Source organism: Hyla sarda, chromosome 2, assembly GCF_029499605.1.
Source record: "Hyla sarda isolate aHylSar1 chromosome 2, aHylSar1.hap1, whole genome shotgun sequence".
Classification (NCBI taxonomy): Eukaryota; Metazoa; Chordata; class Amphibia; order Anura; family Hylidae; genus Hyla; species Hyla sarda.
This window is the reverse complement of record NC_079190.1, coordinates 505,430,128-505,457,721: the sequence shown is the minus strand read 5'-3', so window position 1 is coordinate 505,457,721 and position 27,594 is coordinate 505,430,128. Positions and strand designations below refer to the sequence as shown.

Genomic DNA, 27,594 nt, shown 5'->3' with positions numbered 1-27,594 from the left:
CAGTGCCAGCTTTATACCGCTCCCTATACAGTGCCAGCTTTATACCGCACCCTATACAGTGCCAGCTTTATACCGCTCCCTATACAGTGCCAGATTTGTACCGCTCCCTATACAGTGCCAGCTTTATACCGCTCCCTATACAGTGCCAGCTTTATACCGCTCCCTATACAGTGCCAGCTTTATACCGCTCCCTCTACAGTGCCAGCTTTATACTGCTCCCTATACAGTGCCAGCTTTGTACCGCTCCCTATACAGTGCCAGCTTTATACTGCACCCTATACAGTGCCAGCTTTATACCGCACCCTATACAGTGCCAGCTTTATACTGCTCCCTATACAGTGCCAGCTTTATACTGCACCCTATACAGTGCCAGCTTTATACTGCACCCTATACAGTGTCAGCTTTATACTGCACCCTATACAGTGCCAGCTTTATACCGCTCCCTATACAGTGCCAGCTTTATACTGCACCCTATACAGTGCCAGCTTTATACTGCACCCTATACAGTGCCAGCTTTGTACCGCTCCCTATACAGTGCCAGCTTTTTACCGCTCCCTATACAGTGCCAGCTTTATACTGCACCCTATACAGTGCCAGCTTTATACCGCACCCTATACAGTGCCAGCTTTATACTGCACCCTATACAGTGCCAGCTTTATACTGCTCCCTATACAGTGCCAGCTTTATACCGGTCCCTATACAATGCCAGCTTTATACCGCTCCCTATACAGTGCCAGCTTTATACCGCACCCTATACAGTGCCAGCTTTATACCGCTCCCTATACAGTGCCAGCTTTATACCGCACCCTATACAGTGCCAGCTTTATACTGCACCCTATACAGTGCCAGCTTTATACCGCTCCCTATACAGTGCTAGCTTTATACTGCACCCTATACAGTGCCAGCTTTATACTGCTCCCTATACAGTGCCAGCTTTATACCGCACCCTATACAGTCCCAGCTTTATACCGCACCCTATACAGTGCCAGATTTATACCGCACCCTATACAGTGCCAGCTTTATACCGCACCCTATACAGTGTCAGCTTCATACTGCACCCTATACAGTGCCAGCTTTATACCGCTCCCTATACAGTGCCAGCTTTATACCGCTCCCTATACAGTGCCAGCTTTATACTGCTCCCTATACAGTGCCAGCTTTATACTGCACCCTATACAGTGCCAGCTTTATATCGCTCCCTATACAGTGCCAGCTTTATACTGCACCCTATACAGTGCCAGCTTTATACTGCACCCTATACAGTGCCAGCTTTATACTGCACCCTATACAGTGCCAGCTTTATACTGCACCCTATACAGTGCCAGCTTTATACCGCTCCCTATACAGTGCCAGCTTTATACCGCACCCTATACAGTGCCAGCTTTATACTGCACCCTATACAGTGCCAGCTTTATACTGCACCCTATACAGTGCCAGCTTTATACCGCACCCTATACAGTGCCAGCTTTATACTGCTCCCTATACAGTGCCAGCTTTATACCGCTCTCTATACAGTGCCAGCTTTATACCGCTCCCTATACAGTGCCAGCTTTATACTGCTCTCTATACAGTGCCAGCTTTATACTGCACCCTATACAGTGCCAGCTTTATACCGCACCCTATACAGTGCCAGCTTTATACCGCACCCTATACAGTGCCAGCTTTATACTGCACCCTATACAGTGCCAGCTTTATACTGCACCCTATACAGTGCCAGCTTTATACTGCTCCCTATACAGTGCCAGCTTTATACTGCACCCTATACAGTGCCAGCTTTATACTGCTCCCTATACAGTGCCAGCTTTATACTGCTCCCTATACAGTGCCAGCTTTATACTGCTCCCTATACAGTGCCAGCTTTATACCGCACCCTATACAGTGCCAGCTTTATACTGCTCCCTATACAGTGCCAGCTTTATACCGCACCCTATACAGTGCCAGCTTTATACTGCTCCCTATACAGTGCCAGCTTCATACTGCACCCTATACAGTGCCAGCTTTATACCGCTCCCTATACAGTGCCAGCTTTATACTGCTCCCTATACAGTGCCAGCTTTATACTGCACCCTATACAGTGGCAGCTTTATACCGCACCCTATACAGTGCCAGCTTTATACCGCACCCTATACAGTGCCAGCTTTATACCGCTCCCTATACAGTGCCAGCTTTATACTGCACCCTATACAGTGCCAGCTTTGTACCGCTCCCTATACAGTGCCAGCTTTATACCGCACCCTATACAGTGCCAGCTTTATACCGCACCCTATACAGTGCCAGCTTTATACCGCTCCCTATACAGTGCCAGCTTTATACTGCTCCCTATACAGTGCCAGCTTTATACTGCACCCTATACAGTGGCAGCTTTATACCGCACCCTATACAGTGCCAGCTTTATACCGCACTCTATACAGTGCCAGCTTTATACCGCTCCCTATACAGTGCCAGCTTTATACCGCACCCTATACAGTGCCAGCTTTATACTGCTCCCTATACAGTGCCAGCTTTATACCGCACCCTATACAGTGCCAGCTTTATACCGCTCCCTATACAGTGCCAGCTTTATACCGCACCCTATACAGTGCCAGCTTTATACCGCTCCCTATACAGTGCCAGCTTTATACCGCTCCCTATACAGTGCCAGCTTTATACTGCACCCTATACAGTGCCAGCTTTATACCGCTCCCTATACAGTGCCAGCTTTATACCGCTCCCTATACAGTGCCAGCTTTATACTGCTCCCTATACAGTTCCAGCTTTATACTGCACCCTATACAGTGCCAGCTGTTGGGTACGGAAAAAAAAAACCGTGCAAAACGGACGCAACCTGATGCATCTTTTGGCATACGGTTTTCAATACGGTTCCGTATGGTTTTCAAATTGAAAACGTATATGAGAACTGTACTGCAAAAACGAGGTGTGAATGCCGCCTAAGACAGGTGGGCACTGGAATGGGGGGCAGCAGGTAGGGACGCAAGAAAGAAAGAACCGATAATGCACCGAAGAATTTACAGCTTCATTTTGTCGTGTGTCACAGCTCTCGTTGATGTTTGTAGTGATGGAGGAAGTAGATAACTTCTCCTCCCATTTAGATTTAAAGGGGTTCTCTGGTGGAAAACTATTTTATTTTTTCATATCAACTGGTGCCAGAAAGTTATACAAATTTGTAAATTACTTCTATTAAAAAATCTTAATCCTTCCAGTACTTATCAGCTGTTGTATGCTCCACAGGAAGTTGTGTAGTTCTTTCCTGAGCACAGTGCTCTCTGCTGCCACCTCTTTCTATGTCAGGAACTGTCCAGAGCAGGAGTGGTTTGCTATGAGGATTCACTCCTACTCAACCGTTCCTGACACGCAAGCACTGAGCCCACCGTCATCCACCTTGCATTTACTTCCTCCATGAGTCTGCTGTGCTGTGCTGGGTCTCTTCTTCCAATCACTGCAGGCTGCTCTGTAACCCGTTCCTCTCTGTTTTTATGCTGCAGTCTGATAGGACAGGAGTGAGCACAGAGGAGTGCTAGTCCTACCCTCAGTTCCTGGCTTTGTCCCTGTCTGTGTTTCAGCTGGGACAAAGATGATGCTGCAGCCGGACAGGATTATGTTCTGGATGGTATGGGGACCCCTAGTGGTCTTGTTTTTTATAAGTCTTTTTGTATAAAAAGGAAATAAAACATTTTCTTATGAAGTATATTAGAAAGGTTTACATTTTGCCAAAATGTACAACATAGAAAAAGTTTTTGATTCTGATTAGAGATGAGGGAAGTTACAGTGATTCGATTCCTCACGAACTTTATCCTGTATAAATTAGTTCATCTTTCAGGTGCTCCGGTGGCTGGAAAAGGTGGATACAGTCCTAGGAGAGTCCCCAACCACCGGAGCACCTGAAAGCTGAACAAATTTATATAAGTCATCAACTGCCGAGCCGAGAAGTTCGTGACGAATCGAATCACTGTAACTTCGCTCATCTCTATTATTAATATATCTATATTCATAACTAATTATATTATTTACCGTATGTATATTTTAATAAATATTTTAATATAATATATAAATATATATATATATACACACACACACACACACACACACACATAGACAGTATATAAATATATATATATATTTATAAACTATATTATTTATTGATTGCATATATATATATATATATATATAATACACACACATACACAGTATATAAATATATATATATATATACACACACACACACACACACACACATAGACAGTATATAAATATATATATATATTTATAAACTATATTATTTATTGATTGCATATATATATATATATATATAATACACACACATACACAGTATATAAATATATATATATATATATATTTATAAACAACTATATTATTTATTGATTGCATATATATATTTATATCTCAATAAATAATCTAAGTATTGTTAAATAAATATATATACCGTAATTACTATATGTGTGTGTGTGTGTGTGTATATATATATATATATATATATATATATATATATGTAATAAAAATAAATATATATATTATATTTATATATATATATATATATATATATATATACATAAACTAACTATAATTATAGTATATATATTTATTTTTAATTAAAAAAATATATATATCTATATACCATAATTATAGTTAGTTTATATATATATATTTTACTATAATTATAATATATATTTATTTTTATTATATATATATATATACACATATAGTAAATATATATTTATTTTAAAATAACTATATTATTTATTGATTACATATATATATATATATCTCAATAAATAGTTTAAGTATTTTTAAATAAATATATATACACACTATAATTATAGTTAGTTAATATATATATTATTTATTAATAACTTTAATTATAGTATTATAGATAAATATAATTATAAAATTTTAAATGCAATCATTAAATTGCTAACCTGAATAATGCTTTGCCTATTGCATACTGCAGTGTTATCAGTGATCTACTGATCAGCAGATCGGACTTGGGACCTGCACTGAGCAGGGGAGGAGACCTTTAATGGGTCTGTAAACCAATCAGACCCCCACATACATGATGCTGGGGTGCCGATCGGGGCAAGGGGACAATGGCCCTTTAGTGCTATGATCGCTATTGATCACAACACTAAAGGGGCTAATGATGGATCACTAGTGTCTGTAAGTGCACGGCTCACAGTCTATGAAGCAGGCACTGCAAAACTACAACTCCCAGCATGCCCGGACAGCCGTTGGCTGTCCGGGCATGCTGGGAGTTGTAGTTTTTCAACATCTGGATGACCGCAGATGCAGCCCATAAGGGACTCAAGGCCTCATTGGGGATTTTTTGAGGTTCACTTTACATGTAACATAGAAAAATCAGTGTTTCTCTGCAAAAAATGGAATAAAAATAGTCTCCAAAATAAAACCTATGTTTTTATTCTCTTTTTCTTTTTTTTGTATCAGAAATTGTCATAAATAATTGAGCGGTAAGAACACCACTATAACAAAGAGCTGGAATGTGATTTTTCTCCTTGGCGGAACGTCATTGTGTATACAAACATCCGTCTAATAAAGCTTTGAGTGTTCTACGGTATGAAAGTTAAAAGTCAAGGCTCGGGACAGGCAGTGGTGCGGTCTTCACGCCCGGATGTACTGTAAACAACCCTTGACGGTATAATGCCGGGCGGCCATGACAGTCAGTGTAGGGGAGGGGGGGGAGGGGATTGCACTCCAGCAGCAGATGCCGTTATATAGACGACATTCACTATAACAGTCTATAATGTCCATTGTGGAGCCGGCCCGGGAGGTGCCGTCGGCCCTTTGGCTAGTGGTGCGGTTTTCCTATGTCGACTGTGATGTTGATGTAGAGAGGTTCGTGTTCTACGGACAGCAGCTTATAGTTGCAGGAGTTCAGCCCGTCCGTCTTCCAGACCTTGGACGCTTTCCTGAGTAAGTGCATCCTGGTAGAGAAAGAGATTTTACATAAATACCATTGTTACACACGGTGATGTTCCTGTTGCCACCACTAGAGGGCAACCATATTACAGTCATAAGTATACTGTATGGTGCTGTTATCTGGGCACCTTACTATAGGCAGCATTTCTTGTTTACTGTACTGTTATCAGGGAACAGTGCCATGTGGTGCTATTATCTGGACACTGTACTGCATGGAGCTCTTATCTGGGTACTGTATTGTATGGTGCAGTTATCTGGGCACTGTATTGTATGGTGCAGTTATCTGGGCAGTGTATTGTATGGTGCAGTTATCTGGGCACTGTATTGTATGGTGCAGTTATCTGGGCACTGTATTGTATGGTGCAGTTATCTGGGCAGTGTATTGTATGGTGCAGTTATCTGGGCACTGTATTGTATGGTGCAGTTATCTGGGCAGTGTATTGTATGGTGCAGTTATCTGGGCACTGTATTGTATGGTGCAGTTATCTGGACACTGTATTGTATGGAGCTCTTATCTGGGTACTGTATTGTATGGTGCAGTTATCTGGGCACTGTATTGTATGGTGCAGTTATCTGGGCACTGTTTTGTATGGTGCAGTTATCTGGGCACTGTATTGTATGGTGCTGTTATCTGGCAATTCCTGGCTACTGTACTGGCTGGCAGTGTTACCTGGACACCTAACCATATGGCGTTATTACCTGGGCATCGTACTGTCTGGAGATCTTATCTGGGCATCATACTGTCTGGGGATCTTATCTGGGCATCGTACTGTCTGGAGATCTTATCTGGGCATCGTACTGTCTGAGGATCTTATCTGGGCACCGTACTGTCTGGGGATCTTATCTGGGCATCGTACTGTCTGGGGATCTTATCTGGGCACCGTACTGTCTGGGGATCTTATCTGGGCATCGTACTGTCAGGGGATCTTATCTGGGCACCGTACTGTCTGGGGATGTTATATGGGCACTTTACTGTCTGGGGATCTTATCTGGGCACTGTACTGTCTGGGGATGTTATATGGGCATCGTACTGTCTGGGGATCTTATCTGGCCACTGTACTGTCTGGGGATCTTATCTGGGCACCATATTGTCTGGGGGATCTTATCTGGGCGCCGTACTGTCTGGGGATCTTATCTGGGCACCATATTGTCTGGGGGATCTTATCTGGGCACTGCACTGTCTGGGGATGTTATATGGGCACTTTACTGTCTGGGGATCTTATCTGGCCACTGTACTGTCTGGGGATCTTATCTGGGCACCATATTGTCTGGGGGATCTTATCTGGGCACCGTACTGTCTGGGGATCTTATCTGGGCACCATATTGTCTGGGGGATCTTATCTGGGCACGTATTGTCTGGGGCATGTTATCTGGGCACCGTACTGTCTGGAGATCGTATCTGTGCACCGTACCGTCTGGGGATGTTATCTGGGCATCGTACTGTCTGGGGATCTTATCTGGGCACCGTATTGTCTGGGGATCTTATCTGGGCACCGTACTGTCTGGGATCTTATCTGGGCACTGTACTGCCTGGGGGATCTTATCTAGGCACCGTACTGTCTGGGGATGTTATCTGGGCACCATATTGTCTGGGGATCTTATCTGGGCACCGTACTGTCTGGGGATCTTATCTGGTCTGTCATCTATGTATACAGCTCTAAAGGGCCTGCACCCAGGGATATACCAGGGGCGTTCATCACCCATATCAGGCCTGTAAGAAATAAAGATTCCACTGGTGCCATATAACAAAATATTCATAAATAATTCACATCTTCTCCACTACGTCCAATGTCTACACTCAGCAGGAAATAAAAGAAAGAGAGGAGGGGGCATATCTGTCTATACAACCCTGAATATACAGTCATGGCCGTAAATCTTGGCACCCCTGAAAAAAAAATTCTAGAAAAGGATTGCAGTAATACATGTTTTGCTATACACATGTTTATTCCCTTTGTGTGTATTGGAACTAAACCAAAAAAAGGGAGGAAAAAAAGCAAATTGGACACAATGTCACCAAACTCCAAAAATGGTCTGGACAAAATTATTGGCCCCTTAACTTAATATTTGGTTGCGCACCCTTTGGAAAAAATAAGTGAAATCAGTGTCTTCCTATAACCATCAATAAGCTTCTTACACCTCTCAGCCGGAATGTTAAACCACTCTTCCTATAACCATCAATAAGCTTCTTACACCTCTCAGCCGGAATGTTAAACCACTCTTCCTATAACCATCAATAAGCTTCTTACACCTCTCAGCCGGAATGTTGGACCACTCTTCCTTTACAAACTGCTCCAGGTCTCTTATTGGAAGGCGCCTTTTCCCAACAGTAATTATAAGATCTCTCCACAGGTGATCAATGGGATTTAGATCTGGACTCATTGCTGACACTTCAGAACTCTCCAGCGCTTTGTTGCCATCCATTTCTGGTCTCCTCCATAGTGGGGTCCTCCTGGGTCTCCTCCATAGTGGGGTCCTCCTGGGTCTCCTCCATAGTGGGGTCCTCCTGGGTCTCCTCCATAGTGGGGTCCTCCTGGGTCTCCTCCATAGTGGGGTCCTCCTGGGTCTCCGGATAGTTCGCGCTGACACTGATGCTCCCTGAGCCTGCACAACAGCTTGAATATCTTTGGAACTTGTTTGGGGCTGCTTATCTACCATCCAGACTATCCTGCATTGACACCTTTCATCAATCGTTCTCTTCCGTCCACGCCCAGGGAGATTATCTACAGGGCCATGGGTTGTAAACTTCTTGATAATGTTGCTCACTGTGGACAAAGACAAATCTAGATCTCTGGAGATGGACTTGTAACCTTGAGATTGTTGATATTTTCCCACAATTTTGGTTCTCAAGTCCTCAGACAGTTCTCTTCTCCTCTTTCTGTTGTCCATGCTTAGTGTGGCACACACTGACGCACAATGCAAAGACTGTGAACTTCTCTCCTTTTTATCTGCTTTCGGGTGTGATTTTTATATTGCCCTCACCTGTTACTTGCCCCAGGTGAGTATAAAGGAACATCACATGCTTGAAACAATCTTATTTTTCCACAATTTTGAAAGGTGCCAATATTTTGTCCAGACCATTTTTGGAGTTTGGTGACATTATGTCCAATTTGCTTTTTTTTCCTCCTTTTTTGGTTTAGTTCCAATACACACAAAGGGAATAAACATGTGTATAGCAAAACATGTGTTACTGCAATATATATATATATACAGAGGAGAGGAGATCTATATATATATACACAAAGGGAATAAACATGTGTAGAGCAAAACCTGTGTTACTGCAATCCTTTTCTGTGAGAAATACTTAATTGTCTAGAAAAATTTCAGGGGTGCAAAGATTTACGGCCATGACTGTACATCATAAAGCGGTATATAACCGAGGAGAAAACCTATATACAATAAAGATAATATATACCAGCTGTACATATATATTATATACAGTATATACCAGGTTATACAGGCATGGTCCATATCACTATATACAGGAGATATATAACTTATACCAGCTGTACATATATAATTATATACAGTATATACCCAGGTTATACCAGCATGGTCCATATCACTATATACAGGAGATATATAACTTATACCAGCTGTACATATATAATTATATATAGTATATACCCAGGTTATACCAGCATGGTCCATATCACTATATACAGGAGATATATACCTTATACAAGCTGTACATATATATTATATACAGTATATACCCAGGTTATACCAGCATGGTCCATATCACTATATACAGGAGATATATAACTTATACCAGCTGTACATATATATTATATACAGTATATACCCAGGTTATACCAGCATGGTCCATATCAGTATATACAGGAGATATATAACTTATACCAGCTGTACATATATATTCTATACATTGTATACCCAGGTTATACCAGCATGGTCCATATCACTATATACAGGAGATATATAACTTATACCAGCTGTACATATATATTATATACAGTATATACCAGCATGATCCATATCACTATATACAGGAGATATATAACTTATACCAGCTGTACATATATATTATATACAGTATATACCAGCATGATCCATATCACTATATACAGGAGATATATAACTTATACCAGCTGTACATATATATTATATACAGTATATACCAGGTTATACCAGCATGGTCCATATCACTATATACAAGAGATATATAACTTATACCAGCTGTACATATATATTATATACAGTATATACCCAGGTTATACCAGCATGGTCCATATCACTATATACAGGAGATATATAACTTATACCAGCTGTACATATATATTATATACAGTATATACCCAGGTTATACCAGCATGGTCCATATTACTATATACAGGAGATATATAACTTATACCAGCTGTACATATATATTATATACAGTATATACCAGGTTATACCAGCATGGTCCATATCATTATATACAGGGGATATATAACTTATACCAGCTGTACATATATATTATATACAGTATATACCCAGGTTATACCAGCATGGTCCATATCACTATATACAGGAGATATATAACTTATACCAGCTGTACATATATAATTATATACAGTATATACCCAGGATATACCAGCATGGTTCATATCACTATATACAGGAGATATATAACTTATACCAACTGTACATATATATTATACACAGTATATACCCAGGATATATCAGCATGGTCCCTATCACTATATACAGGAGATATATAACTTATACCAGCTGTACATATATATTATATACAGTATATACCAGGTTATACCAGTGTGGTCCATATCACTATATACAGTATATATAACTTATACCAGCTGTACATATATATTATATACAGTATATACCCAGGTTATACCAGCATGGTCCATATCACTATATTCAGGAGATATATAACTTATACCAGCTGTACATATATATTATATACAGTATATACCAGGTTATACCAGCATGGTCCATATCACTATATACAGGAGATATATAACTTATACCAGCTGTACATATATATTATATACAGTATATACCCAGGTTATACCAGCATGGTCCATATCACTATATACAGGAGATATATAACTTATACCAGCTGTACATATATATTATATACAGTATATACCCAGGTTATACCAGCATGGTCCATATCACTATATACAGGAGATATATAACTTATACCAGTTGTACATATATATTATATACAGTATATACCCAGGATATACCAGCATGGTCCATATCACTATATACAGGAGATATATAACTTATACCAGCTGTACATATATATTATATACAGTATATACCCAGGTTATACCAGCATGGTCCATATTACTATATACAGGAGATATAAAACTTATACCAGCTGTACATATATATTATATACAGTATATACCAGGTTATACCAGCATGGTCCATATCACTATATACAGGAGATATATAACTTATACCAGCTGTACATATATATATTATATACAGTATATACCAGGTTATACCAGCATGGTCCATATCACTATATACAGGAGATATATAACTTATACCAGCTGTACATATATATTATATACAGTATATACCAGGTTATACCAGCATGGTCCATATCATTATATACAGGGGATATATAACTTATACCAGCTGTACATATATATTATATACAGTATATACCCAGGTTATACCAGCATGGTCCATATCACTATATACAGGAGATATATAACTTATACCAGCTGTACATATATAATTATATACAGTATATACCCAGGATATACCAGCATGGTTCATATCACTATATACAGGAGATATATAACTTATACCAACTGTACATATATATTATACACAGTATATACCCAGGATATATCAGCATGGTCCCTATCACTATATACAGGAGATATATAACTTATACCAGCTGTACATATATATTATATACAGTATATACCAGGTTATACCAGCATGGTCCATATCACTATATACAGGAGATATATAACTTATACCAGCTGTACATATATATTATATACAGTATATACCAGGTTATACCAGTGTGGTCCATATCACTATATACAGTATATATAACTTATACCAGCTGTACATATATATTATATACAGTATATACCCAGGTTATACCAGCATGGTCCATATCACTATATTCAGGAGATATATAACTTATACCAGCTGTACATATATATTATATACAGAATATACCCAGGTTATACCAGCACGGTCCATATCACTATATACAGGAGATATATAACTTATACCAGCTGTACATATATATTATATACAGTATATACCCAGGTTATACCAGCATGGTCCATATCACTATATACAGGAGATATATAACTTATACCAGCTGTACATATATATTATATACAGTATATACCCAGGTTATACCAGCATGGTCCATATCACTATATACAGGAGATATATAACTTATACCAGTTGTACATATATATTATATACAGTATATACCCAGGATATACCAGCATGGTCCATATCACTATATACAGGAGATATATAACTTATACCATCTGTACATATATAATTATATACAGTATATACCCAGGATATACCAGCATGGTTCATATCACTATATACAGGAGATATATTACTTATACCAACTGTACATATATATTATACACAGTATATACCCAGGATATATCAGCATGGTCCCTATCACTATATACAGGAGATATATAACTTATACCAGCTGTACATATATATTATATACAGTATATACCCATGTTATACCAGCATGGTCCATATCAGTATATACAGGAGATATATAACTTATACCAGCTGTACATATATATTATATACAGTATATACCAGGTTATACCAGCATGGTCCATATCACTATATACAGGAGATATATAACTTATACCAGTTGTACATATATATTATATACAGTATATACCCAGGATATACCAGCATGGTCCATATCACTATATACAGGAGATATATAAATTATATACAGTATATACCCAGGTTATACCAGCATGGCCCATATCACTATATACAGGAGATATATAACTTATACTAGCTGTACATATATATTATATACAGTATATACCCAGGATACTCCAGCATGGTCCATATCACTATATACAGTATATATAACTTATACCAGCTGTACATATATATTATATACAGTATATACCCAGGTTATACCAGCATGGTCCATATCACTATATGCAGGAGATATATAACTTATACCAGCTGTACATATATATTATATACAGTATATACTCCGGTTATACCAGCATGGTCCATGTCACTATATACAGGAGATATATAACATATACCAGCTGTACATATATATTATATACAGTATATACCCAGGTTATACCAGCATGGTCCATATCACTGTATACAGGAGATATATAACTTATACCAGCTTTACATATATAATTATATACAGTATATACCCAGGGTATACCAGCATGGTCCATATTACTATATACAGGAGATATATAACTTATACCAGCTGTACATATATAATTATATACAGTATATACCCAGGTTATACCAGTATGGTCCATATCACTATATACAGGAGATATATAACTTATACCAGCTGTACATATATATTATATACAGTATATACCCAGGTTATACCAGCATGGTCCATATCACTATATACAGAAGATATATAACTTATACCAGCTGTACATATATATTATATACAGTATATACCCAGGTTATACCAGCATGGTCCATATCACTATATACAGAAGATATATAACTTATACCAGCTGTACATATATATTATATACAGTATATACCAGGTTATACCAGCATGGTCCATATCACTATATACATGAGATATATAACTTATACCAGCTGTACATATATATTATATACAGTATATACCAGGTTATACCAGCATGGTCCATATCACTATATACATGAGATATATAACTTATACCAGCTATACATATATAATTATATACAGTATATACCAGGTTATACCAGCATGGTCCATATTACCATATACAGGAGATATATAACTTATACCAGCTGTACATATATATTATATACAGTATATACCCAGGTTATACCAGCATGGTCCATATCACTATATACAGGAGATATATAACTTATACCAGCTGTACATATATATTATATACAGTATATACCAGGTTATACCAGCATGGTCCATATCACTATATACAGGAGATATATAACTTATACCAGCTGTACATATATATTATATACAGTATATACCCAGGTTATACCAGCATGGTCCATATCACTATATACAGGAGATATATAACTTATACCAGCTGTACATATATAATTATATACAGTATATACCAGGTTATACCAGCATGGTCCATATCACTATATACAGGAGATATATAACTTATACCAGCTGTACATATATCATTATATACAGTATATACCAGGTTATACCAGTGTGGTCCATATCACTATATACAGGAGATATATAACTTATACCAGCTGTACATATATATTATATACAGTATATACCCAGGTTATACCAGCATGGTCCATATCACTATATACAGGAGATATATAACTTATACCAGCTGTACATATATATTATATACAGTATATACCAGGTTATACCAGCATGGTCCATATCACTATATACAGGAGATATATACCTTATACAAGCTGTACATATATATTATATACAGTATATACCAGGTTATACCAGCTGTACATATATACAGTAATTATATACAGTATATACCCAGATTATACCAGCATGGTCCATATCACTATATACAGGAGATATATAACTTATACCAGCTGTACATATATATTATATACAGTATATACCAGGTTATACCAGCATGGTCCATATCACTATATACAGGAGATATATAACTTATACCAGCTGTACATATATAATTATATACAGTATATACCCAGTTTATACCAGCATGGTCCATATCACTATATACAGGAGATATATAACGTATACCAGCTGTACATATATATGTTATATACAGTATATACCCAGGTTATACCAGCATGGTCCATATCACTATCTACAGGAGATATATAACTTATACCAGCTGTACATATATATTATATACAGTATATAACCAGATTATACCAGCATGGCCCATATCACTATATACAGGAGATATATAACTTATACCAGCTGTACATATATAATTATATACAGTATATACCAGGTTATACCAGCATGGTCCATATCACTATATACAGGAGATATATAACTTATACCAGCTGTACATATATATTATATACAGTATATACCCAGGTTATACGAGCATGGTCCATATCACTATATACAGGAGATATATAACTTATACCAGCTGTACATATATATTATATACAGTATATACCAGGTTATACCAGCATGATCCATATCACTATATACAGGAGATATCTAACTTATAACAGCTGTACATATATATTATATACAGTATATACCAGGTTATACCAGCATGGTCCATATCACTATATACAGGAGGGTAGGTAAGGTGTATTATTCCAGACAGGTCCGTAACTCACCTTTCCACGTTGACTTCATTTCCTGCATCTCTAGTGTGGAAAATCATGGTGTATCTGGCTATTTCTGGGGGAGGCCGAACCACCACCATCTTTTCAAATTCCACCCTGGAATCATGTGGAGATATTAGTTATATTAGTTATATACTGCAATAAACCGACTTTTCACACAATGCTCAGACATGTTCAGATCACCATGGAAGTTATATTCTTGTATACAGGAGGCAGTATTATAGTAGTTATATTCTTGTATATAGCAGCAGTATTATTGTAGTTATATTCTTGTATATAGGAGCAGTATTATAGTAGTTATATTCTTGTATATAGGAGGCAGTATTATAGTAGTTATATTCTTGTATATAGGGGCAGTATTATAGTAGTTATATTCTTGTATATAGGAGGCAGTATTATAGTAGTTATATTCTTGTATATAGGAACAGTATTATAGTAGTTATATTCTTGTATATAGCAGCAGTATTATAGTAGTTATATTCTTGTATATAGGAGCAGTATTATAGTAGTTATATTCTTGTATATAGGAGGCAGTATTATAGTAGTTATATTCTTGTATACAGGAGCAGTATTATAGTAGTTATATTCTTGTATATAGGAGCAGTATTATAGTACTTATATTCTTGTATATAGGAGCAGTATTATAGTAGTTATATTCTTGTATATAGGAACAGTATTATAGTAGTTATATTCTTGTATATAGGAGCAATATTATAGTAGTTATATTCTTGTATATAGGAGCAGTATTATAGTAGTTATATTCTTGTATATAGGAACAGTATTATAGTAGTTATATTCTTGTATATAGCAGCAGTATTATAGTAGTTATATTCTTGTATATAGGAGCAGTATTATAGTAGTTATATTCTTGTATATAGGAGGCAGTATTATAGTAGTTATATTCTTGTATATAGGAACAGTATTATAGTAGTTATATTCTTGTATATAGCAGCAGTATTATAGTAGTTATATTCTTGTATATAGGAGCAGTATTATAGTAGTTATATTCTTGTATATAGGAGACAGTATTATAGTAGTTATATTCTTGTATATAGGAGCAGTATTATAGTAGTTATATTCTTGTATATAGGAGGCAGTATTATAGTAGTTATATTCTTGTATACAGGAGCAGTATTATAGTACTTATATTCTTGTATATAGGAGCAGTATTATAGTAGTTATATTCTTGTATATAGGAACAGTATTATAGTAGTTATATTCTTGTATATAGGAGCAGTATTATAGTAGTTATATTCTTGTATATAGGAGCAGTATTATAGTAGTTATATTCTTGTATATAGGAGCAGTATTATAGTAGTTATATTCTTGTATATAGGAGCAGTATTATAGTAGTTATATTCTTGTATATAGGAACAGTATTATAGTAGATATATTCTTGTATATAGGAGGCAGTATTATAGTAGTTATATTGTTGTATATAGGGGGCAGTATTATAGTAGTTATATTCTTGTATATAGGAGCAGTATTATAGTTGTTATATTCTTGGATATAGGAGCAGTATTATAGTAGTTATATTCTTGTATAAAGGAGCAGTATTATAGTAGTTATATTCTTGTATATAGGAGCAGTAGTATAGTAGTTATATTCTTGTATATAGGAGCAGCATTATAGTAGTTATATTCTTGTATATAGGAGCAGTATTATAGTAGTTATATTCTTGTATAAAGGAGCAGTATTATAGTAGTTATATTCTTGTATATAGGAGCAGTAATATAGTAGTTACATTCTTGTATATAGGAGCAGTATTATAGTAGTTATATTCTTGTATATAGGGGCAGTATTATAGTAGATATATTCTTGTATATAGGAGCAGTGTTATAGTAGTTATATTCTTGTATAAAGGAGCAGTATTATAGTAGTTATATTCTTGTATATAGGAGCAGTAGTATAGTAGTTATATTCTTGTATATAGGAGCAGCATTATAGTAGTTATATTCTTGTATATAGGAGCAGTAATATAGTAGTTACATTCTTGTATATAGGAGCAGTATTATAGTAGTTATATTATTGTATATAGGAGGCAGTATTATAGTAGTTATATTCTTGTATATAGGAGCAGTATTATAGTAGTTATATTCTTGTATATAGGGTGTAGTATTATAGTAGTTATATTCTTGTATATAAGAGCAGTATTATAGTAGTTATACTCTTGTATATAGGGGCAGTATTATAGTAGTTATATTCTTGTATATAGGAGCAGTATTATAGTAGTTATATTCTTTGTAGCTTAGTCAATGCTGCTTTCATGCTCTGTTCACCCTGGAAGCTAATACAAGGAGGGTAATATGATAGATTAGTTTGGTTAGTGGGAAAGGAGCAGTATCTTATTGGCCGATGTCTCGGTTTCCTGCTGTCGGCGGTAATGAATGTGTACTTTACATAAGAAAACTATTTGATGATGGACGTTTTCTCTGTGCTCTTATTTCTGAGACATATCACGTTTGTTATGTTATCTGGGGATTCCTTCATTACCGCCCATGTTCTGCCAATATTCGCTCAGATCTGTGAATGGTTCTACTATTAATGTAGGATTATTCAGAAGACTCCATGATATTATGTCTGTACAATGCGTCTTCTACACAGATCACATGCCCAGAGGAATAATGATCCCTGTGTCTGACTCCATTTACTTGTAATTATAGCTTCACTGATAAGGAAACTCACAAACACTTACATATGAAGTAACTACAACTACTATGAAATGGTACTATAATACTGCCTCCTATGTACAAAAATATAACTACTATAATACTGCTCCTATATACAAGAATATAACTACTATAATACTGCCTCCTATGTACAAAAATATAACTACTATAATACTGCTCCTATATACAAGAATATAACTACTATAATACTGCTCCTATATACAAGAATATAACTACTATAATACTGTCTCCTATATACAAGAATATACCTACTATAATACTGCTCCTATATACAAGAATATAACTACTATAATACTGCTCCTATATACAAGAACATAACTACTATAATACTGCTCCTATATAGAAGAATATAACTACTATAATACTCCTCCTATATACAAGAATATAACTACTATAATACTGCCTCCTATATACAAGACTATAACTACTATAATACTGCTCCTATATACAAGAATATAACTACTATAATACTGCTCCTATATACAAGAATATAACTACTATAATACTGCTCCTATATACAAGAATATAACTACTATAATACTGCTCCTACATACAAGAATATAACTACCATAATACTGCCTCCTATATACAAGAATATAACTACTATAATACTGCCTCCTATATACAAGACTATAACTACTATAATACTGCTCCTATATACAAGAATATAACTACTATAATACTGCTCCTATATACAAGAATATAACTACTATAATACTGCCTCCTATATACAAGAATATAACTACTATAATACTGCTCCTATATACAAGAATATAACTACTATAATACTGCTCCTATATACAAGAATATAACTACTATAATACTGTCTCCTATATACAAGAATATAACTATTATAATACTGCTCCTATATACAAGAATATAACTACTGTAATACTGCCTCCTATATACAAGAATATAACTACTATAATACTGCTCCTATATACAAGAATATAACTACTATAATACTGCTCCTATATACAAGAATATAACTACTATAATACTGCTCCTACATACAAGAATATAACTACCATAATACTGCCTCCTATATACAAGAATATAACTACTATAATGCTGCTCCTATATACAAGAATATAACTGCTATAATACTGCCCCTATATACAAGAATATAACTACTATAATACTGCTCCTATATACAAGAATATAACTACTATAATACTGCTCCTATATACAAGAATATAACTACTATAATACTGCTCCTATATTCAAGAATGTAACTACTATAATACTGCTCCTATATACAACAATATAACTACTATAATACTGCCCCTATATACAAGAATATAACTACTATAATACTGCCCCTATATACAAGAATATAACTACTATAATACTGCTTCTATATACAAGAATATAAATCCTATAATACTGCCCCTATATACAAGAATATAATTACTATAATACTGCTCCTATATATATATACAAGAATATAACTACTATAATACTGCTCCTATATACAAGAATATAACTACTATAATACTGCTCCTATATACAAGAATATACCTACTATTATACTGCTCCTATATACAAGAATATAACTACTATAATACTGCCCCTATATACAAGAATATACCTACTATAATACTGCTCCTATATACAAGAATATAACTACTATAATACTGCCCCTATATACAAGAATATAATTACTATAATACTGCTCCTATATATATATACAAGAATATAACTACTATAATACTGCTCCTATATACAAGAATATAACTACTATAATACTGCTCCTATATACAAGAATATACCTACTATTATACTGCTCCTATATACAAGAATATAACTACTATAATACTGCCCCTATATACAAGAATATACCTACTATAATACTGCTCCTATATACAAGAATATAACTACTATAATACTGCCCCTATATACAAGAATATAACTACTATAATACTGCTTCCTATATACAGGAATATAACTACTATAATACTGCTCCTATATACAAGAATATAACTACTATAATACTGCTCCTATATACAAGAATATATCTACTATAATACTGCCCCTATATACAAGAATATATCTACTATAATACTGCTCCTATATACAAGAATATAACTACTATAATACTGCCCCTATATACAAGAATATAACTACTATAATACTGCCTCCTATATACAAGAATATATCTACTATAATACTGCCTCCTATATACAAGAATATAACTACTATAATACTGCTCCTATATACAAGAATATAACCACTATAATACTGCTCCTATATACAAGAATATAACTACTATAATACTGCTCCTATATACAAGAATATAACTACTATAATACTGCCCCTATATACAAGAATATACCTACTATTATACTGCTCCTATATACAAGAATATAACTACTATAATACTGCTCCTATATACAAGAATATAAATCCTATAATACTGCCTCCTATATACAAGAATATAACTACTATAATACTGCTCCTATATACAAGAATATACCTACTATTATACTGCTCCTATATACAAGAATATAACTACTATAATACTGCCCCTATATACAAGAATATAACTACTATAATACAGCTCCTACATACAAGAATATAACTACTATAATACTGCCTCCTATATACAAGAATATAACTACTATAATACTGCCTCCTATATACAAAAATATAACTACTATAATACTGCTCCTATATACAAGAATATAACAACTATAATACTGCCCCTATATACAAGAATATATCTACTATAATACTGCTCCTATATACAAGAATATAACTACTATAATACTGCTCCTATATACAAGAATATAACTACTATAATACTGCTCCTATATACAAGAATATAACTACTATAATACTGCTTCTATATACAAGAATATAACTACTATAATACTGCTCCTATATACAAGAATATAACTACTATAATACTGCTCCTATATACAAGAATATAACTACTATAATACTGCTCCTATATACAAGAATATAACAACTATAATACTGCCCCTATATACAAGAATATATCTACTATAATACTGCTCCTATATACAAGAATATAACTACTATAATACTGCTCCTATATACAAGAATATAACTACTATAATACTGTCTCCTATATACAAGAATATAACTACTATAATACTGTCTCCTATATATACAAGAAAATAACTACTATAATACTTCTCCTATATACAAGAATATAACTACTATAATACTGCTCCTATATACAAGAATATAAGTACTATAATACTGCCTCCTATATACAAGAATATAACTACTATAATACTGCTCCTATATACAAGAATATAACTACTATAATACTGCTCCTATATACAAGAATATAACTACTATAATACTGCTCCTATATACAAGAATATATCTACTATAATACTGCTCCTATATACAAGAATATAACTACTATAATACTGCCCCTATATACAAGAATATAACTACTATAATACTGCCTCCTATATACAAGAATATATCTACTATAATACTGCCTCCTATATACAAGAATATAACTACTATAATACTGCTCCTATATACAAGAATATAACCACTATAATACTGCTCCTATATACAAGAATATAACTACTATAATACTGCTCCTATATACAAGAATATAACTACTATAATACTGCCCCTATATACAAGAATATACCTACTATTATACTGCTCCTATATACAAGAATATAACTACTATAATACTGCTCCTATATACAAGAATATAAATCCTATAATACTGCCTCCTATATACAAGAATATAACTACTATAATACTGCTCCTATATACAAGAATATACCTACTATTATACTGCTCCTATATACAAGAATATAACTACTATAATACTGCCCCTATATACAAGAATATAACTACTATAATACAGCTCCTACATACAAGAATATAACTACTATAATACTGCCTCCTATATACAAGAATATAACTACTATAATACTGCCTCCTATATACAAAAATATAACTACTATAATACTGCTCCTATATACAAGAATATAACAACTATAATACTGCCCCTATATACAAGAATATATCTACTATAATACTGCTCCTATATACAAGAATATAACTACTATAATACTGCTCCTATATACAAGAATATAACTACTATAATACTGCTCCTATATACAAGAATATAACTACTATAATACTGCTTCTATATACAAGAATATAACTACTATAATACTGCTCCTATATACAAGAATATAACTACTATAATACTGCTCCTATATACAAGAATATAACTACTATAATACTGCTCCTATATACAAGAATATAACAACTATAATACTGCCCCTATATACAAGAATATATCTACTATAATACTGCTCCTATATACAAGAATATAACTACTATAATACTGCTCCTATATACAAGAATATAACTACTATAATACTGTCTCCTATATACAAGAATATAACTACTATAATACTGTCTCCTATATATACAAGAAAATAACTACTATAATACTTCTCCTATATACAAGAATATAACTACTATAATACTGCTCCTATATACAAGAATATAAGTACTATAATACTGCCTCCTATATACAAGAATATAACTACTATAATACTGCTCCTATATACAAGAATATAACTACTATAATACTGCTCCTATATACAAGAATATAACTACTATAATACTGCTCCTATATACAAGAATATATCTACTATAATACTGCTCCTATATACAAGAATATAACTACTATAATACTGCTTCTATATACAAGAATATAACTACTATAATACTGCTCCTATATACAAGAATATAACTACTGTAATACTGCCTCCTATATACAAGAATATAACTACTGTAATACTGCCTCCTATATACAAGAATATAACTACTATAATACTGTTCCTATATACAAGAATATAACTACTATAATACTGCTCCTATATACAAGAATATAACTACTGTAATACTGCTTCTATATAGAATGTGATATCTTCTGATGTTTTATATCGTATCTATTCATCCAGTATGGTGTAATTCTTTTCTTTTAGTAGGCAGGATGCAGTTATCATTGTGTCTGCCCATTATCCTCTTATATTTGTTGTATGGACATTATTGTGCCAGTATATACACTACGCCTGCATCTCTGAGGTCATGTGATCACGTAATTGAGGTCACATGATTGTGATGACTTATAGGTAATGTATCCAATGAGAGCTGAGCTGTTGAGTCACATGGTTTACAATGTTGAACTAGAATCTTTGTACAGTGATCCCTCAACTTACAAAGGCCTCAACATACAATAGTTTCAACATACAATAGTCTTTTCTGGACCATGGTAATTTGAAACCAGACTCAACATTCAATGTACAGACAGTCCAGACCTGTGAAACATGTCAATGGCCGGAAGAACCGACCAATCAGAATGGACATTTTACTGGTGAAACCCCTGTATTACTGAAGTGTATGCACTGACTGGTGTCTGGTAGCGCCCCCTACAGTACAGGGATGTACTATATGTTCTGTACTCTTTACCTGTATTACTGAAGTGTATGCACTGACTGGTGTCTGGTAGCGCCCCCTACAGTACAGGGAGGTATTACATGTTCTATACTCTTTACCTGTATTACTGAAGTGTATGCACTGACTGGTGTCTGGTAGCGCCCCCTACAGTACAGGGAGGTATTACATGTTCTGTACTCTTTACCTGTACCAGGATTAGCTGCTCCTTTGGACACCAGGTGAGGGCGGCTCCATTACTTTTTTAGGACACTGTGTTCTGTACAGGACCCTGAAGAAGCTCCTGTCCTCTACATAGACAGTGATTACAGCTCCCAGCAGATCTTTATTACTTTTATATGTAAGGATTTGCTTTATCTATATTAGTTATCGCCTTATTTTTCTTTAATCCTCAGTTTTTCCTATTTTTGGATGACATTTTGGTGACTTCAGAACCAATTACCAGGTTTCCATAGAGTTCTGGTCTCAACATATGATGGTTTCAACATACAATGGTCGTCCTGGGACCAATTAATATTGTAACTTGAGGGACCACTGTATATAGATACAATAAGCCATTGTGGCCCCTGGGCCTGTACCTGTAGCGCAGGTCGTCGTCCTCGCCGCCCCAGCCCCAGTAATTGTTGGAGTAGCCGTTCACCCTGGCAAATTGTCTCCTGGTCATGGCGGTGACGCCTCCAAAGTAGCCTTTATACCACAACCTGGAGGAAGAGAGGACAGGGCAAAGCTTACTGGATCTGGTTCATGGATGGGAGTTTTAGTTTAGCAACAGCTGGAGGCACCCTGGTTGGGAAACACTGGTTTATGAGTTGACTCCGGTTGCCGTAAAATAGATAAAAACCCGTCACTCACCCTCTCCTTGCTCCCCCGCCACCACTATTTTCACAAAGCCTCTTGCCCTTCTGTGGTCAGTGTCAGCGCGAGGAATTGCCTACGGCCACTGGTTGGCTAAGAAGGAAATTCCATGTGCTGACACCTCAGAGAGTGCGGCACAACAGCGGGGGAGCAGGGAGAAGACGAGTATAGGATTTTTATTTTATTTTACATTATTCTGAGTCTATTTATTTTGAAAAAATAGTCAGGGGAATACATCATTAAATCAGGGAGATATATAGATTATATAGATATAACAGTGTATCTATTCATCCATCTATCTAACCTCAGATCTATCTTGTATCTATACATCCATCTCATATCTATCTATCTCATATCTATCTATATTGTATCTATACATCCATCTCATATCTATCTATCTCATATCTATCTATATTGTATCTATACATCCATCTCATATCTATCTATCTATCTATCTATCTCTCATATCTATCTATATTGTATCTATACATCCATCTCATATCTATCTCCTATCTATCATATCTATATATCTCTCATATCTATCTATCTATATATCTCTCATATCTATCTATCTATCTCTCATATCTATCTATCTATCTCTCATATCTATCTATCTATCTCATATCTATCTATCTATCTCATATCTATCTATCTATCTCTCATATCTATCTATCTATCTATCTATCTCTCATATCTATCTATCTATCTCTCATATCTATCTATCTCTCATATCTATCTATCTCTCATATCTATCTCTTATCTATCTATCTATCTCTCTCATATCTATCTCTCTCATATCTATCTCATATCTATCTATCTATCTCATATCTATCTCTCTCATATCTCTCTCTCTCATATCTATCTCTCTCATATCTATCTATCTCATATCTATCTCTCTCATATCTATCTATCTATATCATATCTATCTATATCATATCTATCTCATATCTATCTATCTATCTCATATCTATCTATCTATCTATCTCATATCTATCTCTCTCATATCTATCTATATCATATCTATCTATCTCATATCTATCTATCTCTCATATCTATCTATCTCATATCTATCTATATCATATCTATCTATATCATATCTATCCATCTCATATCTATCTATCTATCTCATATCTATCTATCTATCTCATATCTATGTATCTATCTATCTCATATCTATCTATCTATCTATCTCATATCTATCTATCTATCTATCTCATATCTCTCTCTCTCATCCTTTAGTAAATGTAACCTGTGTCAGTGCCTTTATACGGAGATAACACATTGTCCTATCTATATAATGAAATGTGGAGACGCGGGTTTATTCTTCCTGCACTATCTATCCCCTCAGGCATCAGTCGGTCTTTCTCGGCCCATTTCTTCTGGTCTCTATAGTTCTCTAAGTGTCCGTCCTGTTATGAGGCAGATAAGAGGTGACCCTTGGGCTCCTTACTTGTATCCGGTGACGTTGCGGCCCACCACCAGGTGCTTGGGTTCGCTGTCGCAGAGGTAAGTGTTGAAGTCGTTCTCGGGGAGCAGGTCCACGTCGTGGAATATAAAGCAGTCCCAGTTCTCCTCCTTTAACGCCTCCAAGTAGCCGATGTTCAGTAGCTTGGCCCGGTTAAATTTCACATCTCCAGCCTGTAACACATGGAATAAATCCTTAAAGGGGTACTCCGGTGGAAAACATTTTTTATCTTAAATCAACTGGTGCCAGAAAGTTAAACAGATTTGTAAATGACTTCTATTAAATAATCTTAATCCTTCCAGTACTTATCAGCTGCTATATTCTCCACAGTAAGAGTTGTAGTTTTGCAACAGCTGGAGGCACGCTAGTTGGGGAACACTTGTTTACATTTTTGTATACCCCATTAAGATGCTACCAGAAAGTTAAAAAGATTTGTAAATTACTTCTATTTAAAAAGCTTAATCCTTCCAATACTTATCAGCTCCTGTATGTTATAGAGGAAGTTCTTTTCTTTTTGAATTCCTTTTCTGTCTGACCACAGTGCTCTCTGCTGACACCTCTGTCCATATCAGGAACTGTCTAGAGCAGGATAGGTTTGTTATGGGGATTTGCTTGTATCCTGGACAGTTCCTGACATGGACAGAGGTGTCAGCAGAGAGCACTGTGGTCAGACAGAAAAGGAAATTCAAAAAGAAAAGAACTTCCTGTGTAGTATACAGCAGCTGATAAGTACTGGAAGGATTAAGATTTTTTAATAGAAGTAATTTACAAATATGTTTTACTTTCTGGCTCCAGTTGATTTAAAAAATCTGAAATCTCCCAGAATCCAGTGCTTGCCCATAACTTATTCTGGTGATTTGCATTCTGGGACCACCCCCACCCTGCCTATAAGGCAGGGTGGGGGTGGTCCCAGAATGCAAATCACCAGAATAAGTTATGGGCAAGCACTGGATTCTGGGAGATTGTCGGATTGCTGGCGGTTTCCACCATCGCACCTGATGGATGACATAAATGGCGTAGTCCAGCTGCTGCCTCTGCAGGAACGGGTGTAAGTTATCCAGCAGGTACAGGAGGTGCTTCTCCCGGTTCCGGTGCGGGATCAAGATGGCGACTCTCTGCTGGGCTCTGCACGTCTGCGGATGGTACTGACCCCCGCTGACCAGGGGATACTTCTTCTCCACATCCTCCAGGCTGAGGTTTGGAGCAAATGTAAGAGGCACAACCCCCTCTGTGATAGAATAAAGAAATAAGTAACAATATAAATAATATACAGTCTCATCTGCTACATGAGTGCACTACAAGTACCACCATGACCGATCAGGACCTTACAGGGATCTTCCAAGTCAACAAAGCATAATCACTGTATAATCAGAAGGTTCGACAACTTTCCTACTCAGTGTTTTAACTGATTGTATCCAGTCTAGACAATGCTCTGTGAGCTAAACATCCTGGCCCCAGACTGATACATTGTACATAGCTAGTCCTGCTCTCAGCTGAGAAGTGATACAATTGTATCCAGTCTAGACAATGCTCTGTGAGCTAAACATCCTGGACTCCAGACTGATACATTGTACATAACTAGTCCTGCTCTCAGCTGAGAAGTTATACAATTGTATCCAGTCTAGACAATGCTCTGTGAGCTAAACATCCTGGCCCCAGACTGATACATTG

At 35.5% G+C, this 27,594-nt stretch overlaps 1 protein-coding gene across 3 annotated transcripts in view; it reads right to left on the bottom strand.

Moving 5' to 3' along the window:
* Positions 1–5,410: 5,410 nt before the first annotated feature.
* B4GALT4 (beta-1,4-galactosyltransferase 4) overlaps positions 5,411–27,594 on the bottom strand; it is a 99,331-nt gene continuing 77,147 nt past the window's right edge. For all 3 annotated transcript variants that reach the window (XM_056559893.1, XM_056559894.1, XM_056559892.1), the window contains exons 4-8: positions 26,919–27,151; positions 25,909–26,096; positions 24,182–24,304; positions 15,433–15,537; positions 5,411–5,954 (exon numbers count right to left, since the gene is read on the bottom strand). In XM_056559893.1, the coding sequence (XP_056415868.1) occupies positions 5,819–5,954; positions 15,433–15,537; positions 24,182–24,304; positions 25,909–26,096; positions 26,919–27,151 (785 nt within the window). In that variant the 3' untranslated portion in view covers positions 5,411–5,818. The remainder of the gene's footprint in view (positions 5,955–15,432; positions 15,538–24,181; positions 24,305–25,908; positions 26,097–26,918; positions 27,152–27,594) is intronic.